This window comes from Convolutriloba macropyga, chromosome 14 (assembly GCF_964194025.1).
Source record: "Convolutriloba macropyga chromosome 14, txConMacr16.3, whole genome shotgun sequence".
NCBI lineage: Eukaryota > Metazoa > Xenacoelomorpha > Acoela > Convolutidae > Convolutriloba > Convolutriloba macropyga.
In genome coordinates, this window is record NC_134481.1 from 16,158,139 (window position 1) to 16,179,502 (window position 21,364).

The 21,364-nt window shown below is 37.4% G+C and overlaps 2 protein-coding genes across 2 annotated transcripts in view; both read right to left on the reverse strand.

The window, feature by feature from the left end:
* Positions 1 to 17,937, reverse strand: part of LOC142353533 (uncharacterized) — a 40,527-nt gene extending 22,590 nt beyond the window's left edge. Inside the window, exon 1 of the mRNA XM_075405792.1 lies at positions 17,294 to 17,937. Coding sequence (XP_075261907.1) covers positions 17,294 to 17,853 — 560 coding nt within the window. The 5' untranslated portion in view covers positions 17,854 to 17,937. The remainder of the gene's footprint in view (positions 1 to 17,293) is intronic.
* A 194-nt stretch (positions 17,938 to 18,131) lies between these two features.
* On the reverse strand, positions 18,132 to 19,803 carry LOC142353534 (U2 small nuclear ribonucleoprotein A'-like). Its single transcript, XM_075405793.1, has 2 exons — positions 19,549 to 19,803; positions 18,132 to 18,933 (listed from the first exon to the last, which is right to left on the reverse strand). Exons 1-2 carry the CDS (start codon positions 19,796 to 19,798, stop codon positions 18,428 to 18,430), a joined length of 756 nt encoding a protein of 251 aa, XP_075261908.1. The 5' UTR covers positions 19,799 to 19,803; the 3' UTR covers positions 18,132 to 18,427.
* Positions 19,804 to 21,364: the final 1,561 nt, after the last annotated feature.

Genomic DNA, 21,364 nt, shown 5'->3' on the forward strand with positions numbered 1-21,364 from the left:
CCGAAACGGACAATTTTAACGAGTTTGAACAACTAATAACAGGAGCAATCGGAGTTGCAGCAATCGCAAACGCGCAACAAGCAAACTTTTTGCAATTACATTTAAAAGGAGATGCCTTGCGATACTTCTTGACCTTACCAGAGGCTACCCGACTAGTCTTTGAAGACAGTATAACAGCTCTAAGGAACAGATTCACGCAGGATGACTTGAGAGAAATTAGAATCATAAAGTTAGAAAACCAAAAGTTCAATCCAAAAACAGACACAGTTAAGAATTTCTTAGTAAAGTTAAGAACAGAGGCCAATAAAGCATATCCAGCACCTGAAATAGTAGTAGCGGCAGCAGGAGGAGGTGATGCTGAAGCCCGTAGATTCGAAAGAGAGACAGCAGCAAGAGAATCTGCCATTGAAATGTCAGAAAATCGAAAAAACGAACAAATAAAGCGTTTTTTCATTAAGTCTATGCCAAACTGGCTCAAGCCTAAGCTCCTAGAAAGGCCAGACACAGATACAATAGATCAGTTATGCACCTTAGCTAGCCAACAAATTGCAATAAGGGAGATGTGTAACAGAGAAGAGTACTTTGACGACGGATTTAATGAAATAACTGAATCAAACACAGATAAAATGCTGAAAGCAATAACTGTTATCTCCAATAATCAAAAAGAACTTGAGCAGAAACTTGAGCAGAGAATAGCACCTAAAAATGAGCCATCAGAACAAGGCCCAGCAAACATTTTTACACCACATTACCCTCAACAAGTCTATAGACAAAGTCATAGGCAAAATTTCCGCCCTCAATATCAAAATTATCGGCCAAATTACCCCCAATATCAGTCTAATTATCGCCAATTCCAGCCAAATTATTGGCCCCAGCAACAGTATGCCCCCCGTGCTAATAATTATCGAGAGTTTAGACCACAATTTAATGCCCCTAGACCGTTTTATTATAACGAACAGCCACAAACTCGTAATTATTGGACCGAACCTTCAGATAGTCCCCCATTTGTTCACCCAGCTTATGTTAATAGACCTGTTTATCGGTTCCCATCAAAAAATACCCCTCAAAACCTTCTTAGACAGGGTATAGTTTACGATAGTCCAGTACACAACCGATATAGCACTCAACAATCAAATCAGTTTAATCATGCAAGTAACCCTCAAAATAGAAATATGAGAGGTATGAATTTCCCATTTAATCAACAAAAAACTAATAAAGCCACCCAACTTTAAAAAACAAAATAAAAATTATAAAAACTCAGTTAACCATTATAACGAAAGCACGTCTAGTCCTAGTTTAGATAAAGTAATAGAGCCAGTTTATAACAAAAATAATAAAAAGCGTAGAAAACGCAAAAGTAATAATAATAAAAGTAAAGTTAATAATTCTGTGCAACTCCCAATGCAAGTACCTCAACCCGCACCAAAGCCAACACCACATGTTCAGCAACTATTTAGCATTGTCCCACTTTTAGGCAGAACATTATCCTATGTTAAAGTTAAATTTAATGGAGAATTAGAAAGACGCGCACTAGTCGATACAGGAGCATTTGCAAATGTGATAAGTCGTGAATTCTACAAGGAACTAATTAACACAAATATTAACTCAATAACAGAAATAGAAAAACCTGATCTAGATAAAGTTAAAATGGCAAACGGCAATATAGTTAAAATTGATAAAGCAATTAAAATTACATTTAAATTGGGCACACAAACATTTACAGAAGATTTCCTTGTATTAATTGTCACAACTCCTGTAATCCTAGGCAACCCATTCTTTGTTAAACATAAAGTTAGCATTTGCCCAGGACAAAGTTACATTAAATTCCCTGATCAAACTCTGCAAATAAATGAAATAAAGCCAGAAAAGCAACCCAGAAGAGTTGTAAAACGTAAAAAATTCGGAGTTTATACACAGAAAAAGCAAGTCTTGCAGCCAAATCAACAAGCAGTATTAGACTGCAAGCTTTACGATAAACTAGAATCTTTCACTGACCTTTGTGGGGTAATAATTCCAAATGAAATCTTTGAAAAAGACAGCGAAATAATATTAACATCATCTCTAAGTAAAGTTGCTGAAAATAACATTATCTACATCTATGTCCTGAACATTACTGACCACCCAATTAACATAAATAAAGGCGAAAAAATAGCCAAATTCTCATTCTTAACATCAGAACAAGCTGAAAAGTTGTTAGAAGTAGATCCTCAATTAATAAATGTTGCAAAAATGAGCGAAAATTATTTAACAGAAATAAATCAACTAATTCAAGTTACAGACACCCCAAAAAGAAAGGCTCAACCAGCGAAACCAGCACCGGAATATGAAAAACTATGGTTCCCAACGCCTGAAACGTGCCCAGATCCGACAAACTTGTCGCCCTTGCAGAGAGATATCTATGAGCAACTGCTAAAACTGCAAGAAATGGAGAAACTAGATCCAAAGGGTAATCATCAGGATAAAATAACATTTTTAAGCAAGTTTCCGTGGGAAAAATCAGCCCTCAATGATGAGCAAAAAGCAGTAGTAGGTGAACTACTAGTCGAATTCAGTGATATTTTCGCGAAACACAGATTTGACGTTGGATATAATACAGATTTAAAAATAAAGTTAACTCCAGAAAGAAGCATACCAATTTACGAACAAGGCCCTCCAACGCCCGTCCATTTGAGAAATGAGTTACAAGTAGAGCTCGCACTAATGCATTATTACGGACTGATAACAACTTTGTCTCAATCAAGATATAGTAGTCCACTTTTCGCTCAAAGAAAGAATTCAGGAAGACTCAGACTATTAATTGACTTGAGAAAAGTAAACCACTTGTTGAAAAATGACTACGTGAATACCAATTTCCCGATTTCCAACATGAGTGACGCAATAAATTACTTTGCCGGAAAAAAATTGTTCACAAAACTTGACTGTTCTCAAGCATATCATTGCGTGCAAATGGCAGACGATGTATCAGTGCAAATGCTAGCATTTAACTTTGCTTCGAGAGCTTATGCTTATAAATGTCTTGCACAAGGATTGATTAAGTCAGTAACAGGATTTAGTTCCTTTATTAGACATTACTTGGACCCATGCTTAGCTTCAGGAAATTGTACCCAGTTTATGGATGATATTGGAAATGCAGTAACAAATTTTGAACAATTGGTACCCTCTTTAAGAGAAATTTTTACGTGTATACGTCAATCTGGATTAAAATTGTCACCCGAAAAGTGTGAAATAGCAACTGACACAATGAAATTCCTTGGAAATAACATCAGTGCAGAAGGAATATCACCAGAAAAATCAAAAATAACGAAATTTCTTGATAAATTTAAAATGCCGAAAACAACAAAACAAGTAAAACGATTAATCGGCTTCACGCAATTCTTCCGAAATTACATCCCTAACCTAGGTGAAAAACTAATGTCATTTTACAAGCTCCTGAAGAAGGAGGCAGTAATAGAAACCACAGAAGAACATGTAAAGGCATTAGAAGTAATAAAGAAAGATTTAATGGAAGCAACAAATGTAACATTGCGATTGCCAAAACCAGGGCTACAGTATGTAATTCTTTGCGACGCTAGTTACCACGGTGCAGGTTTTGTACTAATGGTGGAAGACTACGTAAATGAAACAGGAAAGAAAGAAAAGAAAACATACGCTCCCGTTTCGTTTGGATCGCATTTGTTTAATGCTACGCAATTAAAGTTCTCAATCTATTACAAAGAGTTCCTAGCTTTGTACTATGCGCTGGACTACTTTTCACACTACATTTGGGGATCAAGTAAACAAGTAATTATACTCACTGACACCAAAAGCCTCACACAATTCTTTCAATCAAAAGTAATACCGCCATCTCTTTGGAATTGTTTAGACAGAATACTTGCATTTAATATAGTAATTGCTCACATTCCTGGACGTGCTAATTACGCCGCAGATTTTCTCTCTAGAATGGAGAATGACAAAACAGCAACAATGTCTTTAAAGTTAACAGATAGAATTCCAGTCAGAGAAATAGAAATAGATACTGAAGCACAAAACCCCGATGTTGAACTGAACGTGTTATTTGACACTGAAAATCTGTGACGAAATAAATAGTGAAGAAGTTAACTTTCTCAAAAAATTGGGATATTATGAAGACTACAAAAAACGTCAAAGTAACTCACCAATCACAGAATTACAAGGGCTATTAAAACTTAAACGAAAACACGAAATAAATTCAATTGAGTACCCAAATCCATTAGATGAGTTCCCAGATCTTACAGACAATTTAATTAGCCTTAACTTAGCAGATGAGCAGCAAAAAGATGCAGATATTAGAACAGTAATAAGCTGGATTCAACCAAATATTCAACAACCTGACTTAAAGTATGCTACAACAAACTTAAAGAAGTATCACAAGCACCTAAACAGATTAATTCTTGAAGAGAATGTCTTATACCGGAATTTTTATGATGATACTGGAAAAGTACTTCATAAACAATTCTGTGTACCTAAGCATTTGTGGAAAGAGACTATATATAGGCTCCATAATTCACAAACAGCAGGTCACTTAGGCATCAAAGCAACAATTCAGGAATTTAGAAAGCGATTTTATTATCCAGGCTTCACCGAACATTTCATTAGCTTCATCAAAAACTGCCTCTTGTCTTCAACTTAACAGAGTACCAAAAAGCCACATCACACCCAAGTTACAACCAGTCAGTTCACTACAATCATATCCAGGAGATATGCGCCAAATTGATTTAGTAGGCCCCCTAAAGTCATCGCAGTATAAGTATGTTTTGAGTGCAATAGATGTCTTCACAAAGTACCTATTCGCAGTTCCATTAACAAATGGATATGCAGACACAGTAGCCCGAGAACTAGTAAAGGTGTTCTTCCAACACAGCTACATTCCTCAAACAATACTTAGTGACTTAGGAACCAACTTTACTTCCGAATTAATGTCAGAATTAGCAAGTTTACTAGAAGTAAAGTTAAAACATGCCTCACTAAAGCACCCTCAAACTATTGGAGCAGTAGAACGATCTCACGGACCACTGAAGCGAATTCTGAAACTTAATACAGAAGAACAATGGAAAGACTGGCATAAATATGTTCCTCTTGCAACCTTTATTCATAATACTTCATATCATTCAGCGACAAATTGTTGTCCTTCAACTTTATTCCATGGCAGAGAACCCATAAAACCCCTTGACATACGGTTCTCCAGAAAAGTAATGGATGCAGTAGCAGTAAATTCTGATTTCGTTAATGAACTGCAAGACGCCATGATGCAAAAGTATGGAGAAAACAAAGAAAAATTAACGACTGCTTACCTGAAGTACAAAAAGTATTATGATCAAAAAGCATCAGCTAAACCGATTCTGGAGAAATCATTCTGTTTACTTTTGAATCCTAAGCTACTAGAACAATCAACAGTAATAGCTTCCCAAGTTCAGAAATGGCTACCGCTATATAAAGTAGAAAAAGTCCTTACTGATTCTAATTACATCATTCGAAAAGTAAATACGAACTACACCCAATGTGTTCATCGCATCAGATTGAAGCCAATTAAACCAAGTGAAACTCCTGAAGATCTCAAAGTCATCAATCCTGTAAACTTTCAACCTGATCCGTCGAGAAGACAACACATGGAACCTGACCTATTTGATAAACATATCCCAGAATTAATCAATGAGCAAGAAACAGAGATACAACAAGCTACAAAAGTGAAACAAGATCCAGTCAGAGTGACCATAAATGTTCCCCTAGGTGGACCATTAGCAGGACCAGCAGTAGCAGCACCTCCAGCAGCCCCACCGGCCCCACCAAGGGTAGTAGCACCAGCAGTTAGACCACGAACTGCCCCAGTCCATCTTCCAGTATTTGATTCCTCAAGTTCAGACGAAGCAATCCCAAAATTATTTGATGAAAATAGCAGTTCAGATGAAAATTTAGCTGACCTAAACCTGGACGCAGAACAAATTGCCCGAATACCAGTTAATCCGTTAATTGCTGACGAAATTAGACCTCAAGAACCAGAAGTTCGCGTTCCTCTTGTATCATCCTCATCAGACGATGAAATGTTTTTACCAGCTCAACAGCCACAGCCGTCAATAGTACCACTTGATATTGAATCGCCTCCAGAAACACACGAAGAACAATATGCTCTAACTGATAGAAAAATAAGAGCGCGACCTTATAATCCTAAACGAAAACCAGAGAAAAGTGCATTCAAACCACTAGACTACCAACGGCGAAAAAATGTACGCGGATTTAAATTTGATAGAGAAATAATGTTGCATAAAGAAGATAGAACAAACCCTTACCTAACCAACCGAGTTAGAAGATCAGGCAGTCCTAGACCAAAAAATGCACGTGCCAGACTGGAACAAGAAGAAAAACGTGAAGCAATAAAAGCATCAGCACAAGCAGCACAACAGTCAAATACACCAAGCAGAGAGACAAAACTAGATCAAGTTCGAGCAAGTATAGCAAAATATTCAGGGAGAACGCCCAGCAGTTCAGCAAATAAACCAGTTACTAGATCTCAATCGAAAAAATCTTCACCAGGCTCATCTAATCAAAATTTAAACCATTTTAGTCAAGAAATAAATGCAACATATCTAAGTTCTCCAACAGATATCTTATATTCACCACACTCTTTTGCACACTGTATATCAGCAGACCTTGCAATGGCAAAGGGATTAGCCCGACAAGTCAAAAGCTGGTACCCAGCAGCCCCAAGTGCAATTAGACTTAGATATCCACCTGATATTGGCTCAGTTTTAATCTACTTCGACCCCATTTCTGAACGTTATATCTTCAGTTTAGTTACCAAATTCAGATACTACCACAAACCCACTTACGAATCAGTATTAGCAAGTCTCTATGAACTGAGAGAAATAGTAATAGATGCAGGAATTACACACTTAAGTCTTCCAAAACTCGCCAGTGGCTATGATAAATTAGATTTTAACATCATTTTTGAGCTTATATGTCAAGTCTTCGACCCTCTACCCATAACCATCTATATCCATTAGTATGTACAGACCCAGTACAGTCCAGCAGTACCCTTCATCCGCCCCAAAAACCCAACAAGCCTGAGCAACTTAGCCCTAAAGCCCAAAAATCGCCAAAAAACCGAAAATTTTTGACCTCAAAATCCAGTTATTTTGATATATCTCCAAAACTACTTGTCCGAACCTGGATTAATCTATTGTTCTGAAAAGCCCTCATCCAGTAGAAGCGATTCCAGCCATTATTGACCCCATTAGACCCGTTCTAAGTACCAAAAACTTAGTCTAAAATTGACCCTTCCGAAAATCCTAGGTTCAACTCAGAAAAACAGTCATAAAATTGTGAAAAATGCCCCGATCACCCCAAACTTTTGCGCTGCAGCATTTTTCAAGCTGAGGAACCGACATGCAAATTTTGAATCGATTTGGAGAACTTTAAAAATTGAGTGACGCTGGAGCCCTCAATTTTTGACACTTTTCGAATCCGCTCGAATTCAATGATAACTCCCACAAAAAAACCCAATTGATCCATTTTATAGCCCTAGATCATCCTACTGCTCACGCTTGACACCCCAGTACCCAAAAATCCCGTCAAAAATCAATAAAAGTTGAGTTATGACAAAAACACCGAACCCTACCAAAGTGTGCTAAAATTGATTAAAATGTAGTGTAAATTATACCCCAAAAACATGCCAAAAACTGTCCCAAATGCCTCCAGCAGCTACTCCCAGCTGCCACCCACATGGTACAACCTCAAACAACCGTTAAAACCCAATATTTCCAAGTATATGTTGAAAAATGACGAAAAAACGAAAATTGCGCTTCTGCTTCAATCCTCCGCTTCAAAAATTTTGTCATTTTATTCTCCACCTGACCCGATAAAAGCCACCTATACCCCCTACAACCCTAGTGCAACCCCCCACTAGCTTTGTAGTACCATAAAAACCAGTCCCAGCTCGTCCCAGTATCAACCGTGAAGACTTAAACCCAAATAAGCTCTGAAATCGCCACAATTTTGTCAGGAAATTCAGTTATTTCCCACTAGAGTCAAAAATATTAACTTCTGACAAAAATTAACCACACCATCAGCACTCCCACATCTATAGCTCTCAGAATATGCACTCCCATCCCCCTAGCGCCAATACAAGCTGAGAAAAGACTGCCAAAGTAACGAAAGTCACAAAAAATCGAGTGAAATTTCCGAAAAAAGTGATCAAACATGCATCTTAATACCCGAATATGCCCACTTTTATTGTTAATTCAGTTAGCCCTACTCATGAGCAGTCCAACCATAAAAATATCAATCATTTTGAACAAGTTTTTCATAGCCTCATAGCCAATAACCTATCCCCTATCTGAGCCTTTCCAAAAAACCCAGGTTCACTGCAGCAAAAACGTTATAACTCCTAAAAAAATAGTTGAAACCGCCCAAATTTTTGCGCTGCGGGGTTTTTTGAGCCGATAAAGCGATTCACCAATTTTGAGCTCAATCGAAGCATTTTAAAAATTGAGTGACGCTGGGCCCCTCAATTTTGGAGACTTTTTGAAAATTCACGAACATGTTCATAAAATCCAAAATACTGATCGAAAACCTGATATTATCAGCTTAAAACATCCGCATGCTCAAGCTCTACACGCCCATATTAAAAATATTGACAATTGTTAAGTAAAATGTTGAAATAATAGCAAAAAACTGAAGCCTACCAAACTCTTCTCAAATTCGTCAAAACAGAGCCAAATTTAGAACATAAAAGTAGTATCAAATAGCCGAATTATGAGCCCATATCCAATATTCAGTCTCCCTAGTAGTTACCCAAGCCCAATAAACCCATACAATCGCACAGAAATTTATAAATGTTGAAAAAAGTGAAAAAATCGAAAATTGCAGATATTTCACAAAATTTGGTCCGAAATTCTAAAGTGAAAAACTCAATATATTATAGTCAAATAATGCATTAAACCACACCAATAGCTGCTACCAACATAGTACTCACTAGTATGACCCACAATTACTGTCAAAAATCTATTATCTTCAATCTATGTCAACTTATGCACCAAACATGACGCTTCACAAGTAAAAATTCAGTACATTTCACAGAAAAACTGGTATAAAACCTAAGTTACTCAACTCCAAACCTACCAAAATGCTACCTCTGATAGCCACAGATATCACTAACAACAGTTAGCACCTGATTTAGGCCACTAGAGAATCACCAGACTGACACATGTGTCGAAGAAGCTCAATTAGTGGAAAAATCATGCTTGAAAATTTGCATTTTGGACCCAAAAATCAACGTTAAGACCCGATAAATAGCTTCAAACCCTATAATTCAGTAACATACATTAGTACCAAGCACAGACAGTACCATTTTAACCATTCAATACTGAAAATGTATGAACAGTGAAGACTTATTCAGACCGAAATTTCATGATTCAAAAATAGCCAGGTTCAGATCACGAAAATAGTCATAACTTTGCGAAAAATGCTTAAATTGCGCCAAATTTTTGCGCTGCAGGGTTTCTTAAGCCACTGAAGCGATCTGTCAATTTTGAGCCCGATTGGAGCAATTTAAAAACTGAGTGACGCTGGAGCCCTCAATTTTTCGCATTTTTCGTTTTTTCAGACATCAGTAAAAAAAGTTGACCAAAAAGTGTCCAAAAACCTGAATTTATTGCATAGTTATTCCCCACCAATGTCTACTGAGTGGGCCAAGCCAAAAAAGTTGCCCAAAGTTCAATAAAAATTGAAAAATTCACATATTTACCACACCAGCCCTGATGCGGAAAAATCACCAAAATTACGAAAAAATTACATGTGAAAATTAGTACCAAATACTCTTCCAAACCAGTTCAAATTACACACAAGTGCTGCTAACAACCAGATTAAGTATCTAGAACCATTAGAACCGGTCTATGATTAATAATTGACAAGTAAATTAAAGTTAATGCCCAAAAATCAAAAAAGTCGTTATGTCACCAAAATTTCACTTTCACAAATATGTCATTATAAAGTCACACACTGCAATTAAAATGTTACCACACGTTCACACACTTCACAGCTGCTAGTCCCAACAGTCAAATCCAACTATCAAAGCTACAATTGACAAACAATAAGTAAAAACTCACCTATAGATGAAACTAAACTACATGATGAATATAATTGCACCGACACTAGTCAATTCTCATCGGCGCTATCCTCAGCTACGGTACCACCACCACTAGTACACTGACCGGACTGACCCCTTGTCCTAGTAGAACGAGTCAAGTACCGCTCAGCATCATCCAAACTGAATAAATGTTATCAAAATAAAGAAACTGCCTCAAAGTAGCACTAAAATTCGATTAATTCGGCACAACAACAGTTTAAATGCCATGCTATAACGACCGCTACTAGTTAAATAACACATGCCGTAAAACACACAACAACGCTCTGAAAATACAATTACACCCTTCACTAGCATTCACTTATTTACTACGCCTCTCTAATTCTTCCTTTTGTCCCCTACTTATATCCTCAACCCCCCCACAAAACAAGTCTTGATATATTAATTACTATGATATTAATAAGCACCTTATTAAATATTAGTAGCACCAAGTATATTAGTCAGTATATTAGGCTATATTACACCAAACTACAACTAAACATATACAGCTAAAAGTCAGTTAATAAGTTAAATAAATAAATATAAATAACTAGTTATACTGCCGTCTCCTCCATCTCAACTCCTCCCTCATCTTCCTGATCTTCACTCTCTTCCCTCTCCCCCCTTCTTCCCACACATCTTCCTCTCCTTCTCCTTCTCCACATCCCAACAATCCCGAATAATATGAATAATAATATGAATACTATTAATAATATTGAGTCCCAATTCCAACTACTTCCTCTGTCTTCTAAGCTAATATCTACAGTTGAACTATTATTGATATTACACCCTGGGTGCCGCAAACGAGACCAGTGAACCCGGTTCCTTGACACAAACCTGGTCCCGTTGCCGCAGCACCCCAGAGTGATATTATTCGGCCCGGCAGTAATATTGAAACACATATTGATATCAAATAATCTGAAAAACTCGAAAAAACATGTAAAGACTGCATAATTCGACCCCCCCCCCAACCACTATCCCCATCACCACACACCCATCATTAAACCAAATAACCAGACTTCAACATGTTTAAACACCATATTTAGTAGTAATATTAATAAACACACACATCAACACACATGATCCAAAAGTAAAGTACACCTGAAACAAATAAATATCACAGACCTAGAAGCCTGAATCCAGCAGACAAACCAACAAAAGGAACCACCATAACATGTGATAACGGCAATAGCTGGTCACAAAACCAAAAATATTGCAAAAGTTTCACAATGTCGAGTTCCATTTGAGTATCTAACCACTGAGAGAAAAGTTGACTTTTAGTCAAACTTTCAGAGAATGAACATATTGCTGTCAATGAACTGCACATACAGCACCACAGCTTTCCGTTCATTTTATGCTCGAAAGGCAGACAAATTGCCAAAGCTAGTGAAACACAATGAAAAGGGAAACTGAAGAGCTCGTGCACAAAGTGATGAAAATTGTTTTCTTAGATATTTTTCCTTTCTCCCCGAACAGGACCTCACGAGTCCAAGTGAAGGATAATAAAGGAAAAAAGCTCTTGATCTTGCTCAGAGTGAGCAGCCTGACATAAAACATATCATCCAGCAAAAATAGAGTGAAGTAACTACCATGCATCGATACAATGCACTAATCCATAAAGGCTTAAAGGAAAGCCAAAAGGCGGAAAAGTATTGCACGAGTAACATGCATCACTGTAGTTCCTACTCCCGACGACAGCATTACGATTGACAACCACCTGGACAAAGCAATTGACGACCAGAAGAGAAAAACTTTAGACTTCTCCGCAAGAAACATGAGTTTTGTTCATAGGAAGAGCAATCTTCAAGTTTTCCTTTAACTGTCTAACTGTCCAACAAAAAGCGCATCTTCCATTTGAAACAGACAAACTTGATATAGAAGACGAACAAACTACCACAGAAGACGAAAAAGACAACAACGCTTTAACCCGAGAGGAGAGTATGCTTTAAGCTCTTGAAAGTCTTATATAAGTTCGACAAGTATTATTCTTATAACAAATTAAGTACCCATTCACTCACTAAGTCAAATTAATCAGTGCTTTATATACTCGAAATAACTGTTCACTTCCAGAAATTAGCCAGTGCTTTAAATTAATCATTCAACCAGTATCCTTCTCCTACTCCTTCTCAAAGTTTAGAGCCATTATTTAACGAAATAATCGTGATTATTTTCAGTGCTAATTCAATGTCTTCTCTTAACCTTAACTTTAATTTATGTTCCCCCTCTTTACTTTGAAATTAGCGCACCTTCACACCTTTAATGTTCCTTCAAAGCTCTTAATCTTGTCTTAACTTTCCTCACTTTAACCTTTATCTCCATTTGTCTTAGCTTAAACTTTATTTCTTTTAACTTCTTTAATTGTCTTTAACTTAAATGCTTTCGTTCCAAAACTCTTTTCTAAGAAAACATAAATTGGGTGGCTCCAACAAAAACATATGTATACCCTCATACTTGTGCAGATTATATGTTTTATAGAAAAATTGTAAAACCCCAGTTCTTTCACTAAAATTTTCATGGAAAATTTTCATAAAGTCGGGTAGTGTCACGCCCCTATTTCGTCCCTCATAGTTACGTGATGATATTCCTTAAAATATCCATAAATAAGTGATATAAATTAATCAATATTCATTTAGTTTCAAGGCCATTTATAGCTAACATTTCCATCTAGGCCTGTAACCTCTAATTTGTTAATGTTTACAAAAAACAACCGCAGAGTAACAGTTTATCAGCAAACATATCAAGTGCCTAAAAGCCTCAATATTTACTTTTTTGAGTTTCTTGATGATAAATTCACATAATCAGTAAATAACTTCATGAGAGATTATGTACTTGGTGAAGTAATTATTCTGATAAAGTAGGTGCTAATACGGAATTGTATATGTACTGAACAAACACCAAGAGACGTACAAAAGCCGGAAATTGCCCAACTTGTAGATCAGTAAATATTTACGAAGGACCAATACAACTCAAGGCACAGTCCTGCGGAACCCACTATCAGCAGAACACCGGAGAACCAGCCTGAAAATCAGTTGCCTATCATCTCATAAAACTTGATAAAACTTGAGAAACTTCTTGTTAAAATTATTAAACAATTCTTGCTAAAATAATTAAAGATTGAACTGGAAATTCTCTTGAAAACCTCCAAGTTTGATAAACTAAGTTACAGAAGAAATAGCGACTAACTTAACACTGAAATGCAAGGCAAACTAGTGGATATATCACGCATCTGAACCGCTCAATAAAAGGCTATTACTAGCTAATTTTATTTAAATTATATCCGCTAAAAATCGCACTGTGAAACACCAAAATAAGTCCTTGTAAAATGCCAATTATTCAAGTCAATTACATCCAATATAAACCTCAATAACACCACGAGGAACACCATTAAAAATCAGTGCGTAACACAATAATTGAGGAAGAATATCAAACTAAGCGTCTGTAAACAAAGGGCATCGAAGTTTATCGAACACAAGATTTCACTCGTTCAACAGAACAAGCATGACAAACCACAAAGAATTAAAAAATTACATGTTGAAACTAACTTGAGACAGAATGACAAATACGAGAAGAAGATACATTCCAACAGAGCACACATGGGTTCTTTTAATAATTTAGCTTCAAGACAAATACAAAAAATAACAGCTAAGAACCTTAAAAACCTGAAAAAACAGTTTAGTCTGTGAATAAAGGCGGACAATAACAGCAAAGATTGAGACAGCACCTTCTCCTGGACCTAGGAAACCCTGGGACAGAGCAACGTGCAAGACAGAACGAACGGACACGAAGAAGAGCGATCCACCGGATGTCCCAGAGACGCCAAGCCCTCGCCAAGATCTTAAACTCAAGAGTCAACTGAAGTAAAAGCATACACAGATGGATCAGCAGTTGAAAGCAACAGAAACGGTGGTGCAGGAGCCTTCATCGCAGCTGGTGACGACAGACTTGAAGTTGCAAGACCAGCCGGGGTCTTTACTTCGTCATTTCAGGCCGAGTTAAGGGCTCTCGACACAGCTCTAAAGATCTGCCTAGAGAAATAGTCATCAATGACACGCTCTCCGTAGTAAACCGAATGGAACAACTCTGCGACTCAAATTCTCCTAAGAGCTACCTGCAAGAGCAAACAAAGTTACTCAAGAAATACAACGATAGAAGGATAACTCCGCTCCTGATCTGGTTCCCAAGTCATGTGGGGGTACACGAAAACGAAAAGGCTGAACACCCCCATGACACCGCAAAGAAAACCATTAACAGGCACCTGAAGGATGAGGCAAACCAAAAGAAGAGGCATGGACGACAATCTCAGCCGAACGGAACAAGTGGAAACCAGTAGGCTCCGTTCTAGCCACCATCCGGAGCTACGATACTGGAGACACAAGACAGGAAAATGCGAGACATGACAGAGCAGAGGATGCGAGAAGGGCCAGAAACCTTTGAACATATCCTGCTAAACTGCCCTGTCCTAGACGACGTCAGACAAAAACAATCAGACTGGAACGATACCTAGAAAAAACCAAATATAGCGCTTAAGCTCTGGAACATCTGCATCGGGAGACACGCACAACACACGCACACACACACACACACACACACACACACACACGCACGCACGCACGCACACACACAAAAACAGCAATTCAAAAAGAGGCACAAAGATATTTGATTTGAGTTTAATAATAACAGTAAACAAGACACGCAGCTTTGAACATTCCGACCAAGGAACAGTAGAAAAAAGAACAACTGTTACGGACAAAATTTGGTTTTTCAAAAAAGCTTTGTCTATTTGAAGGAATGAACTAAAATCAAAGCTATAAATAGATGAAGCTTCACTTTATTTCAATGCATACAAGACCTGCAATTATTGCTTTTCGGATAAATAGCTAAAATCATCTGAAACAGCGGCAGAAATGAAAAAGTGAATAACAACATATCCTAAAAATAAATGTCACCAAGGTAAAAAAAAATATGTTATCCACTGATTAGCTCAATCAGAATCGGCAAAAATAGAAGATCTGCCAAAAATCAACCGGTGAAGCAGACATAGTAAAAACAGTAGCCTAATACCCCCGTTGTACTGAGTTTCTTGTACAAAACTTTCAACTTTCACATCTCAAGGAGCACTTCACACCTTAAATCTGCTCGTTTTTGAAAGCTGTTCATTCTGCCCGACAAAAATCCCGTAACATGAGCTCTAAATTACTACCAAAATAAGAAAAAGAACTACCAAGATCCAATATCTATGAATTTGAAATTTCGGAGCTGAATAGTAGCAGGCTAAATAACTGGTTTTCATATAATGCTTCTAAACGCAAAATTTTTGTCCGCATGAAAATTTTAAAAAAGTGAAAAACAAGTCCCATGTTGGAAATAAAATCAAGCTTAAAATTGTCAAAAAAGTTTTGGCATCACAAATTTCATAAATCTCAAGGTCAAGAAACTCAGTACTTAAAGTTTTATTTTTTATTCCAGTTAACTTTCTCTCTGTCCAATTTATAATAACTCTGAGCAAGTTACGTCTAAAACATATAACTGTTCTTATATTTGTTTTAATTTCGTGTTATGTTCATAAATTTCTGAAAAACTCATGAACAATTAACAAATTTGGACAGATCTCATCATATTTTTCTTCGCCCGGTTTCTTAAGATAAAAAATATGAACAGAGAAAAAAGGTAAAATCAATGGTAAAAGTTGATCGAATGGACTAAAAACTAATCTTATTAATATTTTAAAAACTGTACATAGTGACAGTTTAAAAATTCAACAGTGGTACTAAAGGTAAGTACTAAAGGGTCGCTACTTCACTGAAATGATTGGAAAAAGAAATTTTTCAAATTTGGTCAAAATTTCTGCTAAACTGACATGAAATGCAGACAAAATTCACTTTTGCAGCTTTTTGATTTATCCGAACATCTAGATACAAAACATTTTGGGAAGCAGTGTAGTGCTTGCTCGGACACACCATCAAAAAAGCAATACCTGGTCTTTAATCATCGAAAAAAAAACTTCGACAAATTTAGCCAAAATTGACGAATTATTGACTTGAAACGCCGCAAAATTATTTCAAAACCTTTTCCAAAAAAGAATTTTTGTTCAGATGTGAGTTTCTAGACGCAGAAAGCTGCAATTTCATATCATAGGTTAGCCTGGGATGCACTAAAACCGTCAAACTTCTCTGAATGAAAAAAGGGCTGACATAAAATTCTCATACATTTTTGAAAATGTGAAAAATATTGTCAATCTGCAGCAGTTAGTCGGAGTATAGTAATTGCGAGCAGATCTCCGTTAACTAGTCGACTCATGGTTAACAAGCTGGTGGGAAATAAGAATGGAATTCATCTTATTAGATGCCACTATCCATTTCTCTCAAACACTATCCATTAACTCAAACACTATGGGGTTGACTATTCAAATTAGATACGCAACAATTTTTCCGTATTCAGCTGTTCTAACATCCACTTGCGTTGCAACTGGAAGTGACATTAGAGAACATAGACCCACTAACGTCGTATAAACTGCTCTCGAACAACAGACGGTGGGCAATTTAATTTAGAGGGGGTGTAGCCTAAAAAATTTATTATGGGTGCAAAAAACCAACCCCAGACGTGTTCAAACCACATACCTCCAGGATGGCAGTCTCCCATCTTAACCACTAAGATATTCCGGCTTTGCGACTGCATCACTTACAATCGCTTTTACTTTAGCAGCAAACTTTATTTCAGGCTTAGGCTTAGGGATGCTAGCATTGTGGGGTGGGTGAGCAGAGTGGTTGGGGGGGGGGGGGGGGGGGATCGACGGCGGGTAGGGTTGTGCAAGAATCGGTGAATCGCATATAAGAGACTAGTAATGCGTTTGGCTCTAAGAGAGCTACTCAGCCACTTAATGCCCTCCGAGCGCTACCTGTTTATCCCGTCTCTGAGGACCAAAAGTCAATTGGGTCAGATGAAAAATCGTAATTGGGACTAATATAATTGCCAAACTTCGTTTGAGAGCAATTAATCACGAAAAAAATGAGAAGTCAAGCATGAAAAAGTTACTTGAAGGCGAATAATGTTTCATAACAAGCGCGCAAAAACGGTCAAGCGAGGATTTTTCATTTGAAAAGACACGCTTACAATCATTGCTTCAAACTTCTTTCGAAAGCAATTAATAATACTACTTACAGCCTTGGATCAGTGTCATCTTCGCGAAGCGTAATATCGTTCATATTCTCCACCCTGTGGTCTGTATTCACAATCAGAATCTGTTCCTGTGCCTCCAAATTCATGTTCTCCAAAAACCTTGCCTGCTCCGTGGGCGAAATAAGATCCCATTCCCAGTTATCTGGTAACGGTGGCACATTCATGATGAACTCACTCGGGGGCAGATCCTTGGTCTTTTTTGGATCCCTCACGTTCAGTCGCATTGGTTTCAGATTAGCTAACAAACGTTGCGAGTCCTGGTAGAGAAAGTCACATTGCTTATGGAAAACGAAGACAATTCCAAACATTATATGTGAACAGGTTCTAATGGACAGTGGCACTCCGTTTAGAGGGTAACTTCCAGTCACTGGTAAGCAAGCAGTTGAGAATGGGAAATGCTGCAGCAATTCTTTACATTTCTCCGAAACAACTACAGCTGCAAAGTCTCTTCGATTCTTCATTTTACTCGGGTTGTGGGCCACAAACCACAGCTTACCGAAAGTCCCAGTTCGGTATGATAGAAGATCGTGCACGTAGTACATGTCAGATCAATCCGCCAGTCAAATTATATTAATTCAATTAGTTTCTGATATTTTTGCAATCACACACACTACCACACATTGGCTCAGCCTGAAAAAGATAAGAAAATAGGTTGCTATTTGAAAGCTAATTGAAGCTATGTTCACTAGACTGGTGACAATTACTAGAATAAATGCTATCTGTGTTTATGGATCGCATATTACAGCAACTTGAAGTTTAATCTAGCATCATAATAGTGGTGGTTATTATGGAAAATGATCGCTATCTCCTTTAAAAAAAATAGAATTTTCAAAATATTTATTTAACAGAAAAGGACAAGAGAACAAATCAAAATCAAATACATTGCATTTTTCAGTAAACCAACAAATTACATTTTTTCATTTAGCCTAGCAATTTTTCTGCGTCTACTAACAAACTCAAAAACTAACCGGAAGTTTTTGAAAATTCACCAGCACCATTTTTGAATACATTTAGAACATTGAAATGGTGCCGAAACATCAAGAACAAAAAACAGGTTTTATTCAGTTTACGATGAACAGTTCCAGCTTTTCCAAACTAGTTCTACAGTCTAGATTTTCATGTCTCCATTGGTTCCTGCCTTGGTACACTTTTAGAAGGCCCTTGAGATCCAATCAATGACAAACCAGGTACACCTTGGCCAGATTGCAGCATAACCTTTAACCTTTCAACCTCCTCCAGGCTGGTAGCTTTCGTTATTCTGTCTTTTATTGCTTGCAACTCTGCTGGACTTGGTCCTAAAGGCTGACCAGGAACAAACTCTTTTGAAGCGCTCGTAGTTGCCTTTTGTTTTACTTGTTCTGCAAGAGCTTTTCCTTCGTCAGTAGCAAACATTTTTTTGGCCATCTCTTTTTCAGCTTCTCTAATTCTTTTGAAATCCAAGAAACGCAGACTGGGTAATTTGAAAATACAGTACAATCTGTAGTGTTTCTTATATACTACTGGGTTGCGTAGCAGTGATAGCCTCTGGAGGGTTTTGATAGAAAATAATGGATCCAGATCTGATAGTTCTTGAATGTTGTTATTTGTGAGAATGAGGTCTTCAAGTGCAGGCAAAGCAGCCTCTAAAATACAAGGAACTCTGAAGACATTTGGATTTTTTCAATACTGGGCAACTAAAAGCTAGCAGTCGGTTTGCAAAAAATAAGCAACTAATGTATGGTTTAACTAAATCGTAGCTATTGAATTAAAGCTTTATTACTATCACATTTTGGTGAGAGTTCAATAGTCAAGATCATATTCGTAACAGTGTCAATCTATTTAATAAGCTTGACTTCAACATTAACAGACAACCCGGATCTATTCTGCCCCCCCCCCCCCCCCCCCCCCCGTTTAGTGAGCTTAAATCTTTTATGACCCCAGGCGCATGTGCTATTTTCTCACATAGTAACGTGCTATGTAACATATAATTTGTAACTGTGGGTCATAGAAAAACACTGGGGGGAAACAATAGATCCGACAACCCTTTTAAAAAGAACGCTTAATTTTACTAAAAACCTTGATTTTGATAGAAGAGACAAACAAAGGATTGAGCCCAAGAAAATTGAGTGAAGGCAAATTCGTAGTTTAAAACGTACACAAATTTAACAATCACTGTAAAGTCTAATGATAAGCGCTCATTATATTGAGTGTTGATGTTTAGCAATGTAGTAATGATGCACCACCCATTGTGTACTCACCTAAGTTGAGTCCGATCTTCACAATTTTGTTATTGTTGAGAATAATGCATTTGAGACGCTTTAAGAAAGGAAAACCATCTAGCTTTCTGATTTCATTGTCAGACATTTCAAACGTATCGTACAGGTCGTTCGAAGCGCCAAGATTCTCTATCAGGGGTATTTTGTATCCACGAAGGTTCAGTTCTCGCTCTTTGCAAGGATTGATGCATTCTGTTGCAGATTCCACCAAGTCAACGGACAAACGAACCATGATAAATTCTAAAATTGGACAAAAATAGCTAACCTTTCACTAAAATCTAAGAGATAATTGAGCTGATAAAACTGCAACAACGGTCTAAAAAATATATAGTCACTTTCAAAACGAAATGAAGACACTAATGTTGTTACTAACTTAATAATTTCAAAATTACTAATCAAAACTATACAAAAAAACATCTGAAAGCTTGATCGACATAAATTTTATGAGACTATTGAACATATCAAACATCACTCCTTTCGTTGCTCCAAGACGGTTCATCTGGTAGGATGAAAGCGATGTCATCAAGTCCTTCTTGCAATATACTTTTGTCTATCGGCATATCTTTTTCCAATTGCTTAAAAACCGGCAGTCTATTAATGAGAGGGAGTAACAAAGAAAGGGAGCAACTAAGATAATCGAGCATGCTTAAGAGACAGTCATAGGAAGAATGGATTTCAGAATCAAATAAAGCTCTAAATTTGTTGTTAGCGTTGATTGATATCATTCTCAACTGTATTGCTATGTCCAAAGCCGTTATTCCTGGTCTTCGCAAATTTCCGTATTCACGCGCAATGCGATCTTTTCTCTTTTTCACTACTCGTACAAGCTGATCTCTTTTCTCACGTCGGCTCGATTTTACACCAGAGCCCATTGCCTTTTTATTCGCACAAAATCTGAAGAATTATTCGACATTCAAGTTTCGGGTCTTTCCCATTATAGCCCCCCCCCCCCATGAAATTATTGGGGGGGGGGGGGGGGGCTATTGGTTACATGCCCACTAAGCTGGGGGGGGGGGGGGGGGCTATAATGGGAAAGACCCCAAGTTTCTTCATGAGAGAAAGGTTTTGATTATAATTAAATTTTCAACGAAAGGCTATCCATTCGATAGAAATTATACTGAAGGTTCAGTCTTCTCAACTTAGAGTCAAAATAAACTCAACTTCGTAACAGCAGAAAGGGGAAAATGGCTTAATGAAAATCAAATGAAACCTAACATCAAGAAAACACACTTGCTCAACATCTAAAGCGAATTAAGTGCCCGTCTTCTCGATAATTGCACTGAACCTTGCAAAGAGACCTTGTTTTGATGGTAAGTTGCAACCTAACCTGGAATTCCAACTGTCATCGAAGATCAGCAAAAGCCAAGAGTCCCCTCTTCCAAATTAAGAGAAACCTTGCTGTAAATTGCTCTGTTAGTAAAAAAAAAAACCTTCAGTAAATTGAACATATCCAAAAAATGGCAACCAAATGGATTTTGGCAACAATTGCAGCATACAAAGCGACTCTTAGAGCTTAATTTACTCCCCCTCTGTCTTTACATCGGAATGCACGACTTACTTTTCCTACTGGCACTCCTCAGAAACTAGTATCACGTAAGAACTTAACATGAATCTGCTGAAACGACGCGACAAGCACAGAGAGGGGAATTCAAAGTTCCGAAAAGCCGACTCCGTAAAACTGATGACAATTTCGACGAACCAAAATACTGTTCGGGACCACAGGGACTGCGGAACGATCCTGAACAAAACTACACTGAAAAGAATCTACCATCGTTTCTTTGAAAAAATCTTCAACGTA